The following is a 17,331-nucleotide window of genomic DNA, read 5'->3' on the forward strand; positions in this document are numbered from 1 at the left end:
TATTAACTTCTTGCAGAAATTTGCATATTTCAAATCAAGTGAAATATAATCAGATAAAGAAAACCATATTCTTTTAAGTTGACCACTTTGGGTATCTCAGCTATGTACTTCATCCCTTCTGTATTTGAATTCCTCCAGGTCAGTGGTTCTCAACCTGAGGCAAAGTCCTTCCAGGCATTTGCCTGGAAACATTTTTGGTTGCCACAACAGAGGTGGGGGGATTGCTACTAGATTCTTTTGGGTGGAGGTCAGGGATGCTGCTAAACATTTTATAATGCACCCCCCACCACCAAAGAGTGATCTCCTAAATGTCAATAATGCTGAGGGTGAAAAATCTTGCTTTATTTAGATTTTAAGAATATTTCAACGATGTTCTAATGATAGTTACAAGAGACACTGAAATAAAATTAAAAAATATAAAAGTTCAAGCAGAAATTTCATTTTGAGTCCCCTAGAAAAATATAAATAAAGCCTTAAAAGTTACCTGTGCAGTATTCAGGACTTTGACATAAGATACCTCAAGAAGTTAACAACTAGTATTTTTGAATTATTAAAAGCAATAACTATTACTTAATACTTATTGCACAATTACTATTCACTAGGTTTATCCTTAAGTGCATAATTTCATTTAATATTCAGGTTTATGAAATTACGAAGCCTATGAAATTATCTATTTTATGAATTTTAAGAAATAAAAAAAGCAAAAAACCTGAAGCCCAGCACTTGTTCCAGGTCACACAGCTACTAAGTGGCTGAAGTGAGATTTGGACCCAGGTCTAATTCCATAGTCTAGGCCTTTCCCTTCTTCGAAGATGCTCATTCACTGGACAAATGCTTATTGGGTACCTACTATGTACCTATATTCTTCAGTGTGCTAAAAGTTATGTCAGCAAACCCTCCCTGCCCTCACGGTGGTTATATTCAAAGGGAGAAGATGAAAATAGACACAATATAATAAAATGTCAGGCAGTGATCATGTCCTATTAAGTAAAAAAGAAAAAAAGTAAAGGAGGGCAAGAGGACAGAGAGCGACTTGAGCAGTGATTTTATTTTATTTTTTTAAGATGTATTTATTTGAGAGAGAGAGCGAGAGAGAGAGAGAGAGAGAGACTGCGCATGATGCTGCGGCAGGGCAGAGGAGGACAGAGGCAGAGAATCTCCAGCAGACTTCCCACTGAGCTCAGAGCTGGATAACAGGCTCTATATCACCACCCTGAGATCACCAGTGCAGCCTAGGGTCAGACGCTCACCTGACTGAGCTCCTCAGGCGCCCTTATCTACATTAGGCAGTGAATGTAGATAAGGTAGTCCCGGTGGGCCTCTCTGAGGAGCACAGGACCACAGCAAGAAAGCAAATCATGCAAATACTTGGGAAGGAGAAAAACATACCATGCAAGTTTCTTCAAGCCTTTTTGGCACAGTGGTTTAACTTAGATTATTTATTTGATTTGGTGTACACTCAAGCTGTTGCAGAAAACTACCTGAAGCAAAGGATCCTGGCTGTAGTTTACAAGTAAGCAATCTACGAAGGCAGAAGTGGAAGAGCAGCGAACCCTCAAACTGTCACATCCGATGCACAACTAACCGTTCTTAATTAAGAATTCTGGTTGGGACCTTGGACAACACACTGATGTTAGAAAATAGAGGAATGGGGGGATCCCTGGGTGGCGCAGCAGTTTAGCGCTTGCCTCTGGCCCAGGGCGCGATCCTGGAGACCCAGGATCGAATCCCACATCGGGCTCCCGGTGCATGGAGCCTGTTTCTACCTCTGCCTGTGTCTTTGCCTCTCTCTCTCTCTGTGTGTGACTATCATAAATAAAAATAAATGAATTAATTAATTAATTAATAAAAAAAAGAAAATAGAGGAATGGATGTGTAAATAGTGATGCTAGGAAATAGATACACTAATGAAAATTTAAGCCAAACAAACTAAGATAGTTTTCTTTATAGAATATTAAGTGAAGGCAAAAGAAAAAAAAAATGCGTGTTCTACAGCTAACCTGAGTCACAAAGCATTGTATTTGGAATTAAAAGTATTCTGTGCATAACAAAAGACTAACTTAGTTAAAAATATATATATATTTATAATGCCTTAATGTCTATAAAACAATTCAGGTATCGTCCCCTTCACGGAGATGAAAAATGTTTGATTCATAGAGGCTGATGTGAACCACAAAACAGAGTTTTGCACATGGAAGTGGGACTCTTCTAACTGCAGGCTTCTGGAAACTGCTTACCCCAGTGTACTATGCTGCCACCATTCTGACAGGCTGCGGCAAGAAGGAATTTTTTATTGCATTCCTAATATTTTTAGATAAATTTAACAACTTCTAACTAGTTCATTTCAGATAACCACGTTGAAAAAAACTATCTTGGCTCAGATTTTAACTTGGGCATTTACTAGCATGTGACCTTGAGCAAATTACTGAATTTTTCCGTGCTTCAGGTACCTCATCTGTAAAACAGGAGTAATAGTTAGTTCACACCACAGGGGACTGTTGTGATTCCATGAATTAATACATGTATATGAAGTGCCAGGCACATAATTAACAACATATAGGTATTTGCTGTTATTATTCAATGTACATCTGACAATTTACAAGAAAAGCAAAAGATGAGTCCAGATCTAAGGTGAATGGGAAGAAGCATCAGACAGTCTCAAAAAAAAAAAAAAAAAAAAAAGGATCTGGAAGAACAGGTACAGATAGAAAAATGAGGAAATTACCCTAAAAAAATTCAACAATGGTGAAAGCACCAATGCTCTAAGTAAAAAAAAACAAACAAACAAAAAAAACAAAAACAACAACAACAACAAAAAAAAAACAGTTTATTTAGAATAGCAGCATTCCAGTAAGGATAGGAGTAGAAGTGGCAGCCACTAGTTTTGGGGCAGTAGTAAGTAGGGCCTTGAGTCTCAAGAGATATTTATATACTCACGTTCACAGTATTATTCACAATAGTCAAAATGTGGAAGCAACTCAAATGTCCATTGACAGATGAATGGATAAGCAAAATATGGCATATACATAAAATATTATTTGTCCTTAAAAAGGCATTTCTGACAGGCGCTACAACTTGGATAACCCTTGAGGACATCTGCTAAGTGAAATTAACCAGTTATAAAAAGACAAATACTATAGGATTCCACTTTACATAAAGTACCAAGAGTAAACTTTTAGAAACAGAAAGTAGAACAGTGGTTGTCAGGCAGGGGACTGGGAGTTGAATGGTATGAAGCTTCAGTTTGCAAAATGAAAAAGCTGTGGAGATTGCACAAAAATGTGAATAAACCTAACACTACTGAACAGTACATTTAAAAACAAGATGGTAAATTTTATGTGTATTTTGTCATCATCTAAAATAAAAACAAAAAATAGAAAAAAAAGAAGGGCTCTGGACACTTAAGAGATTAAAGTTCACTGGATAAACCAATGAAGGCTAAGCTGGTTTGGGGAAGACTGATCCACTGAACAAGAAAGTCTAGAAGAGGGGCACCTGGGTGGCTCAGCAGTTGATCATCTGCCTTTGGCTCAGGGAGTGATCTTGGAGTCCCGGGATCAAGCCCCACATCAGGCTCCCTGCATGGAGCCTGCTTCTCCCTCTGCCTACATCTCTGCCTCTCTCTGTGTCTCTCAAGAATAAATAAATAAAATCTTTTTTTTTAAAAAAAAAGGAAAGAAAGTCTAAAAGAGTAAACACTAGTAGCAAGGAGATCATTAAAAGCCAGTTACATATCTAGCAATAGTTGGATTATGGTTTATTTTTTTGTCACCCTCCTCTAGTATAGAGACTTTCTCCTCCCCTTTTTCTATGTACAGACATCGTACTCCAAGTTTCTTCTTAAATACCATTTTAAAAAAAGAGAATCAGTCTGTATTTTATAGTGAAGGTCAGTACATTTTATTTTCCTTTAAAGGTTATAAAAGACTACCCAAACATCTGAAACACTTAGATACAAAAATCTAGAATAAAAGTAGAGGATATAATACCATTAGGAAAAGATGAAACAAAATTGAACTATCATTAACTCTATAAATCCAAGGGAAGTCTAGAACTAACTACATTCTCATTACTAATAACCAAACAATTCTTCTCTAAATTTTAATTTGTAAAACCAATGAATTTAAAACAAGAATTTTAAGAAAATCTTTTTGAATTATATGACTCTCATTTTCTTTTGAATTTCTCATAGTTTTGACACTATTCTGCTCCATATTCTTTCAAAACTGAAAAACATGAGTTGTCTTTATGAATACTTCTAGATCTTTAATGAATCACATTAGTATTTATTCATTTAGACATATATTAAATCATCAAACTTGACATTTGCTGAATTATTTGGTAATTACATATTTGTTGATCAACTACAACATACATGTCCATTGATTGTGGAATTAAAAATGGACAAAATGATACCTTCCTTTAAAGAATTCAATCTTTAATACTGGCAGAGGAAAAAAAAACCCTCAAAATTAAAAACTTACTTCTTTATGGTGTGTTCCTGCTGTAAATACTTCTCTTGCACACACTTTTCAAACATAACTAATGCACGTTCTCCCTTATTCATTCCATTTGGTACTCGGTGTTCTGCAAACTCTGTAGATAAGAGCTCAGATTCTATTTCTTCCAACAAATCCTCTGATGCTGAAACATTTTTGATTTTTGAAATAAGTTTCTTGGTGCAGTCTGTATCATAGGGACTTTCTGAGTAAGTCTTTTGATTTGCTGCTTCTGTAAATGTAGATGACCTTAATTCCGCCAATATTTGTGTTACTGTCTGCTCGGTTTCATTTGTTTTCAAAACTTGCTTTGTAAAATCTCCACCAGGAAAACTGGCTATTTGTTCAGAATTTTCTGGGCATATGTCTGTTTTAGCACAAGAATCCACACCTCCACTATGATCCTGAATAGAATTTTCCTGTGCTTCGATTTCATTATGTTCATTAGGCTGACATGAAGTTTTATCAAAGTTTAATGATGACAGTTTAGATTCATTTTCTAAGCTGCTTTCATCACCAGAAAATGAGTTGCTGGAGTCTTCCTTTAATTCAAATGTTTTCCCAATATTTTTATCAGAGGAAATGGAGGCTATGTGCTCTGTCTCTGACATGCTGATTGACACCACCTCACTCTGCACTTCTTCAAATTTGTTCCTGATCTTCGTTTGACATCTAAAAAAGTCAAAATATCAAAATTTTAAAAAGTTAAAGTTTTTTCAAACCAAGACCTCATACGTATTTACACAAACTCCATGATGTGGAATAACTAAGACTACAAATTTTACCACTAGTAACTCTTTTAAGACTTCGAGAGCGCAAAAATCCAAAACCTGAGTAGCACAGTCAATCCGAGTGTGCTGCAATCAGTAGGGTGCTACAAAGTCTTACTCTTTCTCCTTTAATTGAGTCACACAACTTCACTTTAGCTACAATTTGGCATTTCTTAACACCCCCATAAAGATGTTGGGTATGAAATAGCTAGAGTTTAAATTGTTAGAATTCAATTGACTTGTTTATAATTCCTTCAACTCCATGAGGGGAAAAAGACTATCTCAAAAGTCTGTAAGAAAATATTGAGGGATCCCTGGGTGGCGCAGTGGTTTAGCGCCTGCCTTTGGCCCAGGGCGCGATCCTGGAGACCCGGGATCGAATCCCACGTCGGGCTCCTGGTGCATGGAGCCTGCTTCTCCCTCTGCCTATGTCTCTGCCTCTCTCTCTCTCTCTCTCTTTCTCTCTCTCTCTGTGACTATCATAAATTTAAAAAAAAAAATTAAAAAAAATACTGAGGAAATATGACAACAGTGGACACACAAGAGAATGATTATAAAACAATACACATTAATGATAATAAAAATTTACTGAGAAGGAAAATAACAAAACACAAGTATCAGCCCAGGCACCTGAAGCTGAGCTAAAAGAAGTTTGGACATTAAAGATCCCTGATAGGAATTTGGTTTTTTTATCCAGGCAAAAATCTAGGAAAATACCATGGTGACTTTCAAACATTCTCATCAAGAATACATAATTTTCAGGGCAACTCAAATGGAGCCCACATACACTGCCCAGATCATAAAAGAAATACTGACAAAACTAATTTAACAACTAGAATACGTTTTTAGGCTGTTTATGAAGGTTACTATTTTAGCTACTTTCTGAAAATTAGCCAACTCCAAAAATTATCCCAAGACAGATAAATATAAAATATTCCAGCAATCTTGATGAAAAACAATTATCAACTTCTTTCATCACATACCAACAAAGCATATATAGGGTGGTTATCAATGTCATATAAGGTTGGATTAAAAAAAGGGGGACATCATAGTTCTGACAAACTAGAAAAGAAATAATTTCAAATGGAAGATGTACTTATGAAAAAGAAACAAATATAAAATTTTTGAGTAACAGAAAGATATACATTTACATCGGTCTGTGATGGAAATGCTGGTCTGAATGCTTTGATTTGCAGGAGTGAATTTTATGACAATAAATCATAATAGACTTGTATACTTTTGTACTATAGTTTCTAGCACATAGTAGATTCTCAAGTATTGAATTAAAGTACAGAAGTGATGTGATAAAACTGTTACTTGAGGAACATTATTCTAGGAATGCAAAAAATGGGGAAGAATACTACTAAGAAAGACAGACCAGTTTGTTAAACGCCTCGTTTTTAGTTTAGTCTGTCCTTTGGAGCATCAGCTAGGATGGACCTTGGCCCTACTACCACAAACTACCCATCTGTATTAACATATTTCCAAACCACTAAATAGAAATTATCATTATCTTACTGCATACATGTTATATATAAGACGAAGCCCACAGTAGTGTTAAAGGCTTGGTTTATACAATACAAATTAATGCAGCAAATTAATAAAAGGCCTCATAGCATGCTGCATTCCAAAATCTAGAACAAAGTAAAATAATTCTCATATAGGGATATTAGCCACTTATATAGTTCTCCCTAAACTAAGTCACTTTAAGATATAACTTGTAAATGTGTTGCTGAATTTGAAATCTTAATTTAGAAATCAATCAAAAAATGAATGGTTTTAAACATAACCAGTAAATGTCAGCAACTGACCAAAATGATAAAGAATCTATTTAAATGAGAATACATAAAGGTATTATGACTCTCCAGCATAGAGAAGAAACTTTATCATTAGAGACTGTGTGCCATGCTTTGTCAAGAGAAAGGCACTAATTGTCGCGAATTATCCTTTTATCCAGCTTTCATATTCTCCACAATTCAGTCTTCAACATTTATTTTCCCTCTTAGAATTCAAGCACTTTGATAATTTGAACAGCTCTTCACTGATACCCACATTAGTTACTTTCAGTCCTGTGTTGAGTTACAGATAACAAATCTTCACCTGAATATAGACATTTCGAATGGATGTTCCACCATAACCTCAAACACAAAATGGCATAAAAGCCAAATCAAAATGATAGCTCCTATAATTGAGTATTCCCAGTTAATCCCATTTGTCAATGGTATCATTTTTCTTGGTTATGATTTCTTCTTTTCCTTTGTCCTCATATTCTTTTACCAATTTCATGTCTCCAATTATACCCTCCTTTCTACTGCCACTGTCCTCTACCTGCAACTCAATCCAGATATAATCACTTCATATCTGTAACACTTGAAATGTCAGTTTCTCAATCTCACTGCATGAAATGGGCAAGTGATTTGAGACAGCACCAGGTCAAGTGTCACCCAATCCAGAGAAAGGGTTGGAGTATATACTATAATAACTCTGCCAAAGAGGAATAGCAGCTGCCCTATGAAGTGGGCCAGCCCTAGATGGCAGAAGGGACCAGGAAGCTACAATACTGCCCCTAAAAAATCCACACACTACCTCTACAGAGACCACCACCAAATGCAACCAGATGAATCAGACTGAGGCCCTATCTCTTCCCTTTTTAGAGGTTTCTGAATTAAGAATTCTGCCTCCACTGGGTGGTCTCCTTCCCCCAACTCCAAAAGGGCTAGCTAGAGGAAAAAAAGGGACATATTTTGGAGCCAAATTACCTCTTCTTTAATCCAAGCAGCTAGAAGCTAATACCTTCAACGTTTCTTCAGGTAGAACAAGGAGTCTGTGATTAATGTTTTGTGTTGCTTATTTTATTTTTCAAATGATTGAAACCTGTCTTAATTTCTGGAATAAATTTTCTCTAGTAATCAAAAGTGGCAGAAAGATACAACATCAAACTAGTACATTAGGGGACTGTACTTCAAAGGGAAGTGGAAAGGATGAGAGCATTTTACACAGTACGATGAGAGACCCAATAAGGAAAAACTAAAACCATTTTATGCTGCAATCCCTCAGTAAACCAGTCATCCTACTTTCCCAATCTTATCTCTCAACACATTTCTAAAACCCTAGGCCTTCACCATAATCTACCAGTCTCTGAGCTGTCTACTCAAGATTCCTCCAATCTACACATTAACATTTCCATGGCTTTGCTCCCATCTACAATGTCATTCTCTTCAGTCTATCCAGAGCCAAATTATATTCAAAGGTCCAATTTTATTTTATTTTATTTTATTTTTTTTAAAGATTTTATTTATTTATTCATGATAGTCACAGAGAGAGAGAGAGGGGCAGAGACACAGGCAGAGAGAGAAGCGGGCTCCATGCATCGGAAGCCCGACGTGGGATTCGATCCCGGGTCTCCAGAATCGCGCCCTGGGCCAAAGGCAGGCGCCAAACCGCTGCGCCACCCAGGGATCCCCAAAGGTCCAATTTTAAAGCCACATCTTCCTCCAAATTTACTCTCACTTTAAGTACAAAAATACTCTCATGTAAATGAAAACATACTGAGTTTATACTCATTAAGCACACAGCCACAGCCTTCCTTGTGACATTTCTGATCAGTCTTCAGCTTTTTAAATGATCTCATACTTGTAAGAAGGAACATCATTCTGAACTAAACAAACCTCTTAAATCTCTAGCAACATGATCCTGATAATAAAACAAATATAATCTCTACTACATTTACATTCATTCTTGCAAATGTTAAATGTTGTTCAGTAGTTCTCAATGAGGGTGGGGTCCACTGAGTTTATACAATGATTTGAGACTCAATGTACAAACAGTGCAAAACAATAGAAGTTTGTCTCATTCCGAATATTCGTCTACGTTAAAAAAAAAAAGCCTGTTTTTATAACCTTAGCTTAAACTGTTTTATATATTATCCTCCTGTAAATTAAAGAAAGCTGTTCAACCTCAAAAAACAAGTACTTTCTATACTGTTGCTCAATAATACGCCCGACTCTGAAAAAAATCTTCACATAAATTGATATCTGGTATCCACTTAGCTTGCAAACTTAGTTTTCTGAAACTCAAATGAATACTAATTGGACACTAAAGAAAAGGAAATGGATTATGGAAAATCTATGTATACATGTGCAACAAAGCCATCACCAAAGATTAAGTGTAAAAGATTGGTGGGGAGGAGGGGCACCACAATGAGCTTGATTGTGTGCACTATTAACCAGGTAACTAGAGGGGGAAAAAAACCAAAACGGTCAGCTGAGCCCTCTTGTAGGCCTCCAGTTAGCCATACAGATGTAGGCCAGTTTGGTTGTTGTCCAAGTTTTTTCTTTGGGGGTAGTTATCAAAATCACTGAAAATCCAATAGCCTAAGAGTAGTTTAAAGGAAGAGGATATAAAACTAGACACTTGCTTACAAGAGTGTTTTAAATAAGTGCTTCTACAAATGGAATCCACATTCACATATGAAGATGTAGTGATGATATAGATTACAACATCTATTCCTTTTTGGAGGTTAAAAAAAAAAAAGCCACAGGTTATTTGACTTTTTAGCAACTCTCACTCATTAGGGAAAAATGCTATATTTAAAACTTAACAGTCACAAAATTCCTTTCAATTTAAGCACTTTTTTTCAGAGTTGTTTCTGACAGTACTACAGGACCAATTCACACTTCAATACTGTTTCAGTAAAGTGAGAATTGGTTTCGCTCTTACTGGAGCTCATCAGCTGTAGGCAACTGGTCAAGAAACATTTATCTGTCTTAAAGCCCTCTGTTATCCACCTTTATTTTTTCATGAAAAAACTCACATTTCTACAAAATTATTTCCATATTAAGAGCCTTACAAATAAAAACATTATCTTTAACAGCTTTTAGTACTAATACTTGTTCTCTTAGTAGTTAGCAGTATATATAAACAATAAAAAACTTACTCAAGAAACTGCAAATACAAATGAATCCAATCCACAGATATTTGGCAACAGCCTCATACAAAGCCTCATACAAAAGTACCAAGTCACAAATATATTTCCCAACTATTAATTCATTCCCCAAACATGTATTAAACATGTACTGTGCACAGGCAGTATTCTAGGTGTTGGGAACATGGCAGTGAAGAAAACATGCATCCCTCAGGGAATTTACCTTCTGGTATTGTGGACCAATACATATAAAAGCTCCATGTTTAAAAAAAAAAACAAAAAAACTCTATGTTAAATTTTTTACTCTTTGTGGTCACAGTATTTTAATACTGTTAGTTATTTAACTAACATCTGTTAGTGTTCCCTCAGAAGCTATATAAGATATGCGTAAATGTTTTAAATCCAATAGAAAAATTTGGCTCTGTACAGCATAAATATTATTTACAACAAACTATAAATTTTTAAATTACAAACTATATCATGTGAATCTCAAATACCACCCGTATATTTCTCAAATAACATCCAATAAGCAAGTTGAGTCCATGAGACTGGTCCTGTTCTTCAATATAATGGCTTCCTGTCCTTTGCAGGCAAAGTACATTGACAAGTTTTTCACATATTCCCTAAATACACTTTGAAAGCAACATGAACAAAAGAATAATTTATCTGTCTGACCAGTTTTGATGACAATTAAAATCAGAAGGAATATATTACATCAAAAATGCATCTATAATCCAACATAATCTGATCACAATCCTGAGTAACTGATTTTTGATGAACATTACCTTTAAAATAGAAACACTTTCTGGATAAGGTTTTAAACATAGAATAAACTAATAGAATAGAAAGGAACCTGTGTAAGAAACATGAAAACTTTGTTTCATGTGATGAAAATACCAGACACTGAAGTTCACAGAAAGTGAATCTATGCAAATCAGATTAAAAAAAAAAAAAAAAAGGCTTAAAAACTAAGCTAGCTTTTTTTTTTTTTTTTTAAGATTTTATTTATTTGCTCACGAGGGACAGAGTGAGAGGCAGAAGAAGCAGGCTCCCTCTGAGGAGCCTGATGTGGGACTCGATCCCAGGACTACAGGATCACGATCTGAGCCAAAAGCAGATGCTCAATCACTGAGCCATCCAGTTGCCCCTAAATTACCTATTTCAAAGAACTCTAGGTTAAATTCTATCAAAAGGGAGAAATATTTTGTACAGTACTCACATTCTAATTAAGTTCCTAGGTAAAATTTAACCTTTATACCTTGAGCTTCCTTTACGTGAAACATCACTAAATTTTAAAAGTTGCCTTTATTCTACTAGTTTAAAGAGTATGAAGCCAAGGTCAATTATCCCTGTGGGGGATTGTTTAGCTTTGCACGAAAGACTCAGAGTAAATTTTATGGTTATGTGTACTACATTACCAAAAAAAGATGTTAAAAAGACAGACTCGGGGCACCTGGGTGGTGCAGTTGGTTGAAGGTCTGACTTGTGGTTTCAGCTCAGGTTGTGATTTCAGAGCCCTGAGACCAAGCCCCAAGTCAGGCTCCACACTCAGTGAGGAGTCAGCTTGAGATTCTATCTTCCTCTCCTGTTTGTGCTTTATCTTGTTCTCTTAAATAAAGTCTTTAAAAAACAAAAAACAACAAAACCCCAGACAGACTCAGGGCATTAGATGCAGGAGTCCCTGAAAAGAGTACCAAATCCTGTGACAGATTAACAGGAAAAAGAGCAATTATGGCTCATCAGAATTCCAGGAAAAAAAGGAGCCACACCATCTATCACAGTATCAAACCATGTATCATATTATCATTTTACTAACTTAGACCCATCCAATAAGTTTAAAAGCAGAAAGCTGTTAATAAAGATATTTTTAAGCTATCTACAGAGAGATCACTATACAAACTTTAACAAGTCTCAGAAAATATAAAAAGTATTTTTGGCTAATTTTTTCCCAAATCTGAAAATAAAAGGAAAAAAAATGACCTATAGTTCCCTTTTCAAAAAGGAAGACTAATAAAAAATTAAAGGTAAGTTGTAAATCTGACTTCTATTAAGAGGTTCTGGTTAATGTTTAAATTTTGAAACCACCTTTGGCCTGCGTTCAGTTAATATGGCATGATAAAGTTTACCAAAAAAATTATTCATTAAGTAATTACTCCATAATCACCCCTATACCAACCTATTAGTTCATGTGTCTTAATGACAAATACACTCACAATCCAATCAACACTTTCCTTTGCTGGGTTTAATTTTGACTTTGCGTCTATTGCCCCTTCATGTCGATATCTTTCCTTCTGTTTAATTCTTAGCCTAATAGATTTTTAAAATCTCAGTAGCTAAGAAATAAAGTTCAAGAAGTCTGAAAAAAATAAGATTAGAGGGTTATTTGTAAATGTAAATGATCTATAACTCCCAGTGTTGCCCTAAAACACTAAATATTAACATTTGCAATATCCTAAACCCAGTGAACGTTTATGAGAAATTCAAGAATCAGCTTAACTTTTTTAAGATTTTATTTTAGAGAGAAAGAGATGAGAGTGGGTGCGCGCATGTGCGCGAGCGAGCAGCAGACTCCTCTCGCTGCTGAGTAGGGAGTCAGATGCTGGCTCAATCTCAGGACCCTGAGATCATGACCTGAGCATAAGTCAGATGCTTTAACCCACTTAGCCGCCCAAGTGCCCCTCAGTTTTATTATTTAAAGCAGGAAATAAGGGATAAAAGAAAAACCTAAATTTTACTGAAAGAAAAAAACAAACAGAATTCGAGGTCAAGGATTCTCACTTTAACCTGAAATTATTAGTGGAAGGATAGTGGGTGGCTCAGCAGTTGAGCTTCTGTCTTTGGCTCAGCACGTGATCCCAGAGTCCCGGGATCAGGACTTCCTGCATGGAGCCTGTATCTCCCTCTGCCTATGTCTCTCTGCCTCTCTCTCTGTGTCTTTCATGAATAAAGAATTTAAAAAAAATTGTTAGTGGAAAACTTCTACAGATTACCAGTCATTCTTCAAAGGCAAAGACGATTTTTCTAAATTTCTGTATGAGGCTGCTTCAACCTATTATCTCTTCGTTTGCATCAACATGGATGGAACTAGAGGGTATAATGCGGAGTGAAATAAGTCAATCAGAGAAAGACAATTATCATATGGTTTCACTCATATATGAAATATAAGAAATGCTGAAAGGGACCATAATGGAAGGGAGGGAAACTGAGCAGGTAAAAATTAGAAAGACAATCCATGAAAGACTCCTAACTCTGGGAAACAAAGGGTTGCAGAAGGGCAGGTGGGTGGAGAGATACGGTAACTGGGTGACGGGCATTAAGGAGGGCATGTGATGAGTGCTGAGCGTTATACTGTATGTTGGCAAATTGAATTTAAGTAAAAAAAAGTATTCTGTGCTGTTTTACCTTCACTTGATGAAGTCAGCATGTAGCTGTAAACATGTTTTTAAACTTAATATACAAAGCAACTGCCATCAGTTAGGCTCTCACTGAATAGCACTAAAGGAAAACTCTTGGATTTATGGATGAAAGAACTAAAAGCTTACAAAGTAGTTACTGTGCTATATACCGTGTTAGCAGTAAGACTGGGACACACCAATGACACTCTCTTGAACTTTCACTGTTTAAAGAAATCTCCACGTTTATATGCTAGTATTCTGAACTTGATAATGTTTCAAGAATAATAACATCGACATAAACACTATCCATGCAGGGATCCCTGGGTGGCGCAGCGGTTTAGCGCCTGCCTTTGGCCCAGGGCGCGATCCTGGAGACCCAGGATCGAGTCCCATGTCGGGCTCCCGGTGCATGGAGCCTGCTTCTCCCTCTGCCTGTGTCTCTGCCTCTCTTTCTCTCTCTCTGTATGACTATCATAAATAAATAAATAAAATAAATAAATAAATAAATAAATAAATAAATAAATAAATAAATAAAAAAAACACTATCCATGCATTTCCAGGATAAACGAAATTTCCAGGTAGATTCTTCAGTGTTTATACATGTTTGCCTGCTGCAATGTAAAAAGGAATTTTAGTTCTTTGTAAGATTTGCGAATTACTCAACACCTTCACTGAACTTTAAAATGAAAGACTGAAAAGGAAAAAAAAAAAAAAACGAGGCCAATCATCACTTTTCTATTTTTGTAATGATGAATAAAAGTCGAAAAGTAGTTGTACAGAGACTAAATAGGCCTTATTCACACGGAGATTGTTCAGTTTTATTGTCAACGCCTCTTGAACCTTAATCTTTCCCACGAGATCAACTGTGCAAATAGAAAGTTGTAGTCTGTAGTTGGGAAAGCTACACCCACGATTAGTGTACCAACACAATCTTTTTTCTTTCTTTTTTTTTTTTTTTAAATTTTTTGATTACCAGCACATCTTTTGAAATACTGTTCCACTGATTTACGGCACGCTTTTCTTACAAAAAAACCTTCCAGGCCATCATCATTCGGTAACAAGTAAAAAACGCTCTAGCATCAAGGCACATCACACACACAAACACACACGGAGGAAACTGCCAAGCGCCTGGCACTATACACCACTATCTTTATTAGACTAACCCCCATAAGGTAACAAAACGAGCAGGTCAAAGGGGGGGGGGGGGGGGCAGATTCTAATCCAGGCGCTCGGAATCCAAATCCAGGCTCCTTTACTCGAGACAAAAACCAAGACGTAAGTCAACGTTAGCTGCAGTTGTTGAATTGCTAACAGCTAAGCGCTCGTGGCACCTGCGCTCTACCCGGGCTTGCTGGGGCGGGGGGGGGGCAAGGCTTTCTCATTCCCCTCCTTGCTCGGAGTTTGATAGGCACGAATTTGAAATGTCCTTACCGGCCAGGGCTCGTCGGATCCCTCGATGTCCTTGGAAGTAAAGGCAACATAAAAACCAAGAACACTCATTTCTCGGGAGACCCCCCGCCCCCCCCCCAAAAAAATCCCAAAGAACCGTCTTGAAGTTACTTAAGATCACAGTGACGGAAGAAGTGTTTGTAAAGAGTCGCCCCAACAGTGAAAACACAAGACCCACAGTCAACCTGGGGGAGAGAGAGAGGCGGGCGATGGAGTACACGAAATCTGGCCGAGCAGGCGGGGCTCGGCTGCCGCTCGCGCCGGGAGGGGCCAGGCCATCGGCCCCCAGTGCGGTGGCCCCCTCCGAGCCCCGCGCCCCGGCCCCGCGCCCCGCTCCCCGCTCCCGGCCGCGGCCCCCGACGGAGGGAGGGACTCCTAACTGCGCCCCCCAGCGCTCGCCGGCCTCCCGGCCCCGGGGCAGGCCGGCCAGGCGCCGAGCCGAGCCGGGACCCGCCGAGCCGCGGGGGCGGTGAGCATCCCTCCGCCCAGACCCCGCGACTCTCGGCGCCGGGCGGCCAAGCACTCACCCCACTTCTCCGAGCCCCGGGCCGCGCCCCTAACGAGGCCGCTGAAGCTCCGGCTGAACGCCTAATCTCTCCATCGTGGGCTCCGGTAGACCAGGAGGCGGGGAACGGGGCGCGGGGAACAGCGACCAGGGGCAGGGCCGACACCGCGCTCCCTCCGTCTCCGCGTCCCCAAACCCCCGCGGAGCTGACACATCAACAAAGATGGCGGCGACGCCGAAGCCGGCCCCGCTACAGCTGAGGGGGCGGGGCTCCCTGGAGGAGCCAATCGGCGAGTCGCGGGCCGTGTGACGCAACGCACCTTCGGTGGGCGGGGCCAGGGCGGCGCCGCCTCCTGCCCCCGGAGTCCCCAGCCCCGCGCTCAGACGCGCTGGGCATCCACGCCCGGGCTGGCTCGGCTCGCGGGCGGTCCTGCTAGTCCTGTCCTGTCTCTCCCGCCCCAAGCCAGGACGCTCTCATTGGATAGAAGCCCACCTCACCCTTGAGCCCTCTCGTATTAGTCAGGGGCATAAAGCAATAAAAGAATTCGAAATTGTGACTTCCTTGCTCCGATGCGCAAACCTTGCACCTGACCTGGGCGGCATCAGCAGGAGCAGTTTACCTGGTCGCCTGACAGTTCATCCCTGGGACAGCTTCTGAGGGTTTCCATAACACCGCGTTCCTGTCTACAGCCTGGCGCCCACTGCCATTGTTTAATAATAATAATTCGTGCATTCGTCTCTGGCACCGGACTGTGAGAGCCTTGAGCGCAGGAAGTGTCCTCGCCTGGCTGGGTGTGATCCTGGAGACCCGGGGTCGAGTCCCGCATCGGGATCCCTGCACGGAGCCTGCTTCTCCCTCTGCCTGTGCCTCTGCCTCTCTCCCTCTCTGTGATTAAATGATTCATGATTAAATAAATAAAATCTCATGATTAAATAAATAAAATCTTAAAAAAAAAAGAATGGGGACTGACATGCAGGAGCTGCTCAATAATTACCAACAAAAAGTGTATTGCATACTGTTGCCTAATCGGGTCCATATAAGTAAGGGAAACAGTTTCAGTTTGTGAGGGTTTTGCAAATCTGCGCTGTACAGTGGTGATGTTCTCTGGTTTAGGGCTTCCTACTCACAACTCAGGAGTGAAAATAGTAATTCTGTCAAGTTGTCAACGTGAGAGTTTGTAAAGCAAAGCTTGTTCCTGTTATGTGAAGCTTCTTTGATACCAACTGCTGGGAGAAAAAAAATCACTAGAAAAGTTCAACATTGTGTAACTTTGTTCCTCTTTCCTTTTCAACAGGAAATCGCGCCTCCCTCCTTAAATGAAAATACTACAGTAAAACACACTTTGCAGTTAAAAGTGTTTTTGACGGTGAAGAAATGATTTGACTTTAAATTTGACCAAACATTCCCTGTGAGATATATAATCCAAGGGGGGAAAAAGTAAGCCTTTTTCTCAGCTCATAATTTCAGTAATAACATCCTTATTGTTATTTTAAAAATATACATATTAGTATAAGCATATAAGTAATTATGGTTCTGGGAACCAAGATTTTCAGTATTAGATAAAGGAAATATAAATACAAAATCAAACAAGTTAAGTAAAAATTCTGAAATCCTAAATCTGAATTTAGAAATATCAGTATGAACTCATGGTCCTTTTTTTTCTTTTTAAAGATTTTATTTATTTATTCACGAGAGACAGAGAGAGAGAGAGAGAGAGAGAGAGAGAAAGGCAGAGACACAGGCAGAGGGAGAAGCAGGCTCCATGCAGGGAGCCCCATGTGGGACTCA

At 38.7% G+C, this 17,331-nt stretch overlaps 1 protein-coding gene across 4 annotated transcripts in view; it reads right to left on the reverse strand.

Annotated features, from left to right (window-relative positions):
- CCDC186 (coiled-coil domain containing 186) overlaps positions 1–15,786 on the reverse strand; it is a 59,320-nt gene extending 43,534 nt beyond the window's left edge. For 2 of the 4 annotated variants that reach the window (XR_004810349.2, XR_007406717.1), the window contains exons 1-3: positions 15,565–15,786; positions 15,020–15,222; positions 4,485–5,171 (exon numbers count right to left, since the gene is read on the reverse strand). Coding sequence is in view for 2 of the 4 variants with exons in the window: in XM_035708163.2 (XP_035564056.2) it covers positions 4,485–5,171; positions 15,020–15,069 (737 nt within the window). In the remaining 2 variants the exon portion in view is untranslated. The remainder of the gene's footprint in view (positions 1–4,484; positions 5,172–15,019; positions 15,223–15,564) is intronic. The other 2 variants (XM_035708163.2, XM_049103102.1) reach the window with 2 other exon arrangements.
- Positions 15,787–17,331: the final 1,545 nt, after the last annotated feature.

The sequence above is a fragment of the Canis lupus genome, chromosome 28 (assembly GCF_003254725.2).
Source record: "Canis lupus dingo isolate Sandy chromosome 28, ASM325472v2, whole genome shotgun sequence".
In the NCBI taxonomy this organism is placed as follows: domain Eukaryota; kingdom Metazoa; phylum Chordata; class Mammalia; order Carnivora; family Canidae; genus Canis; species Canis lupus.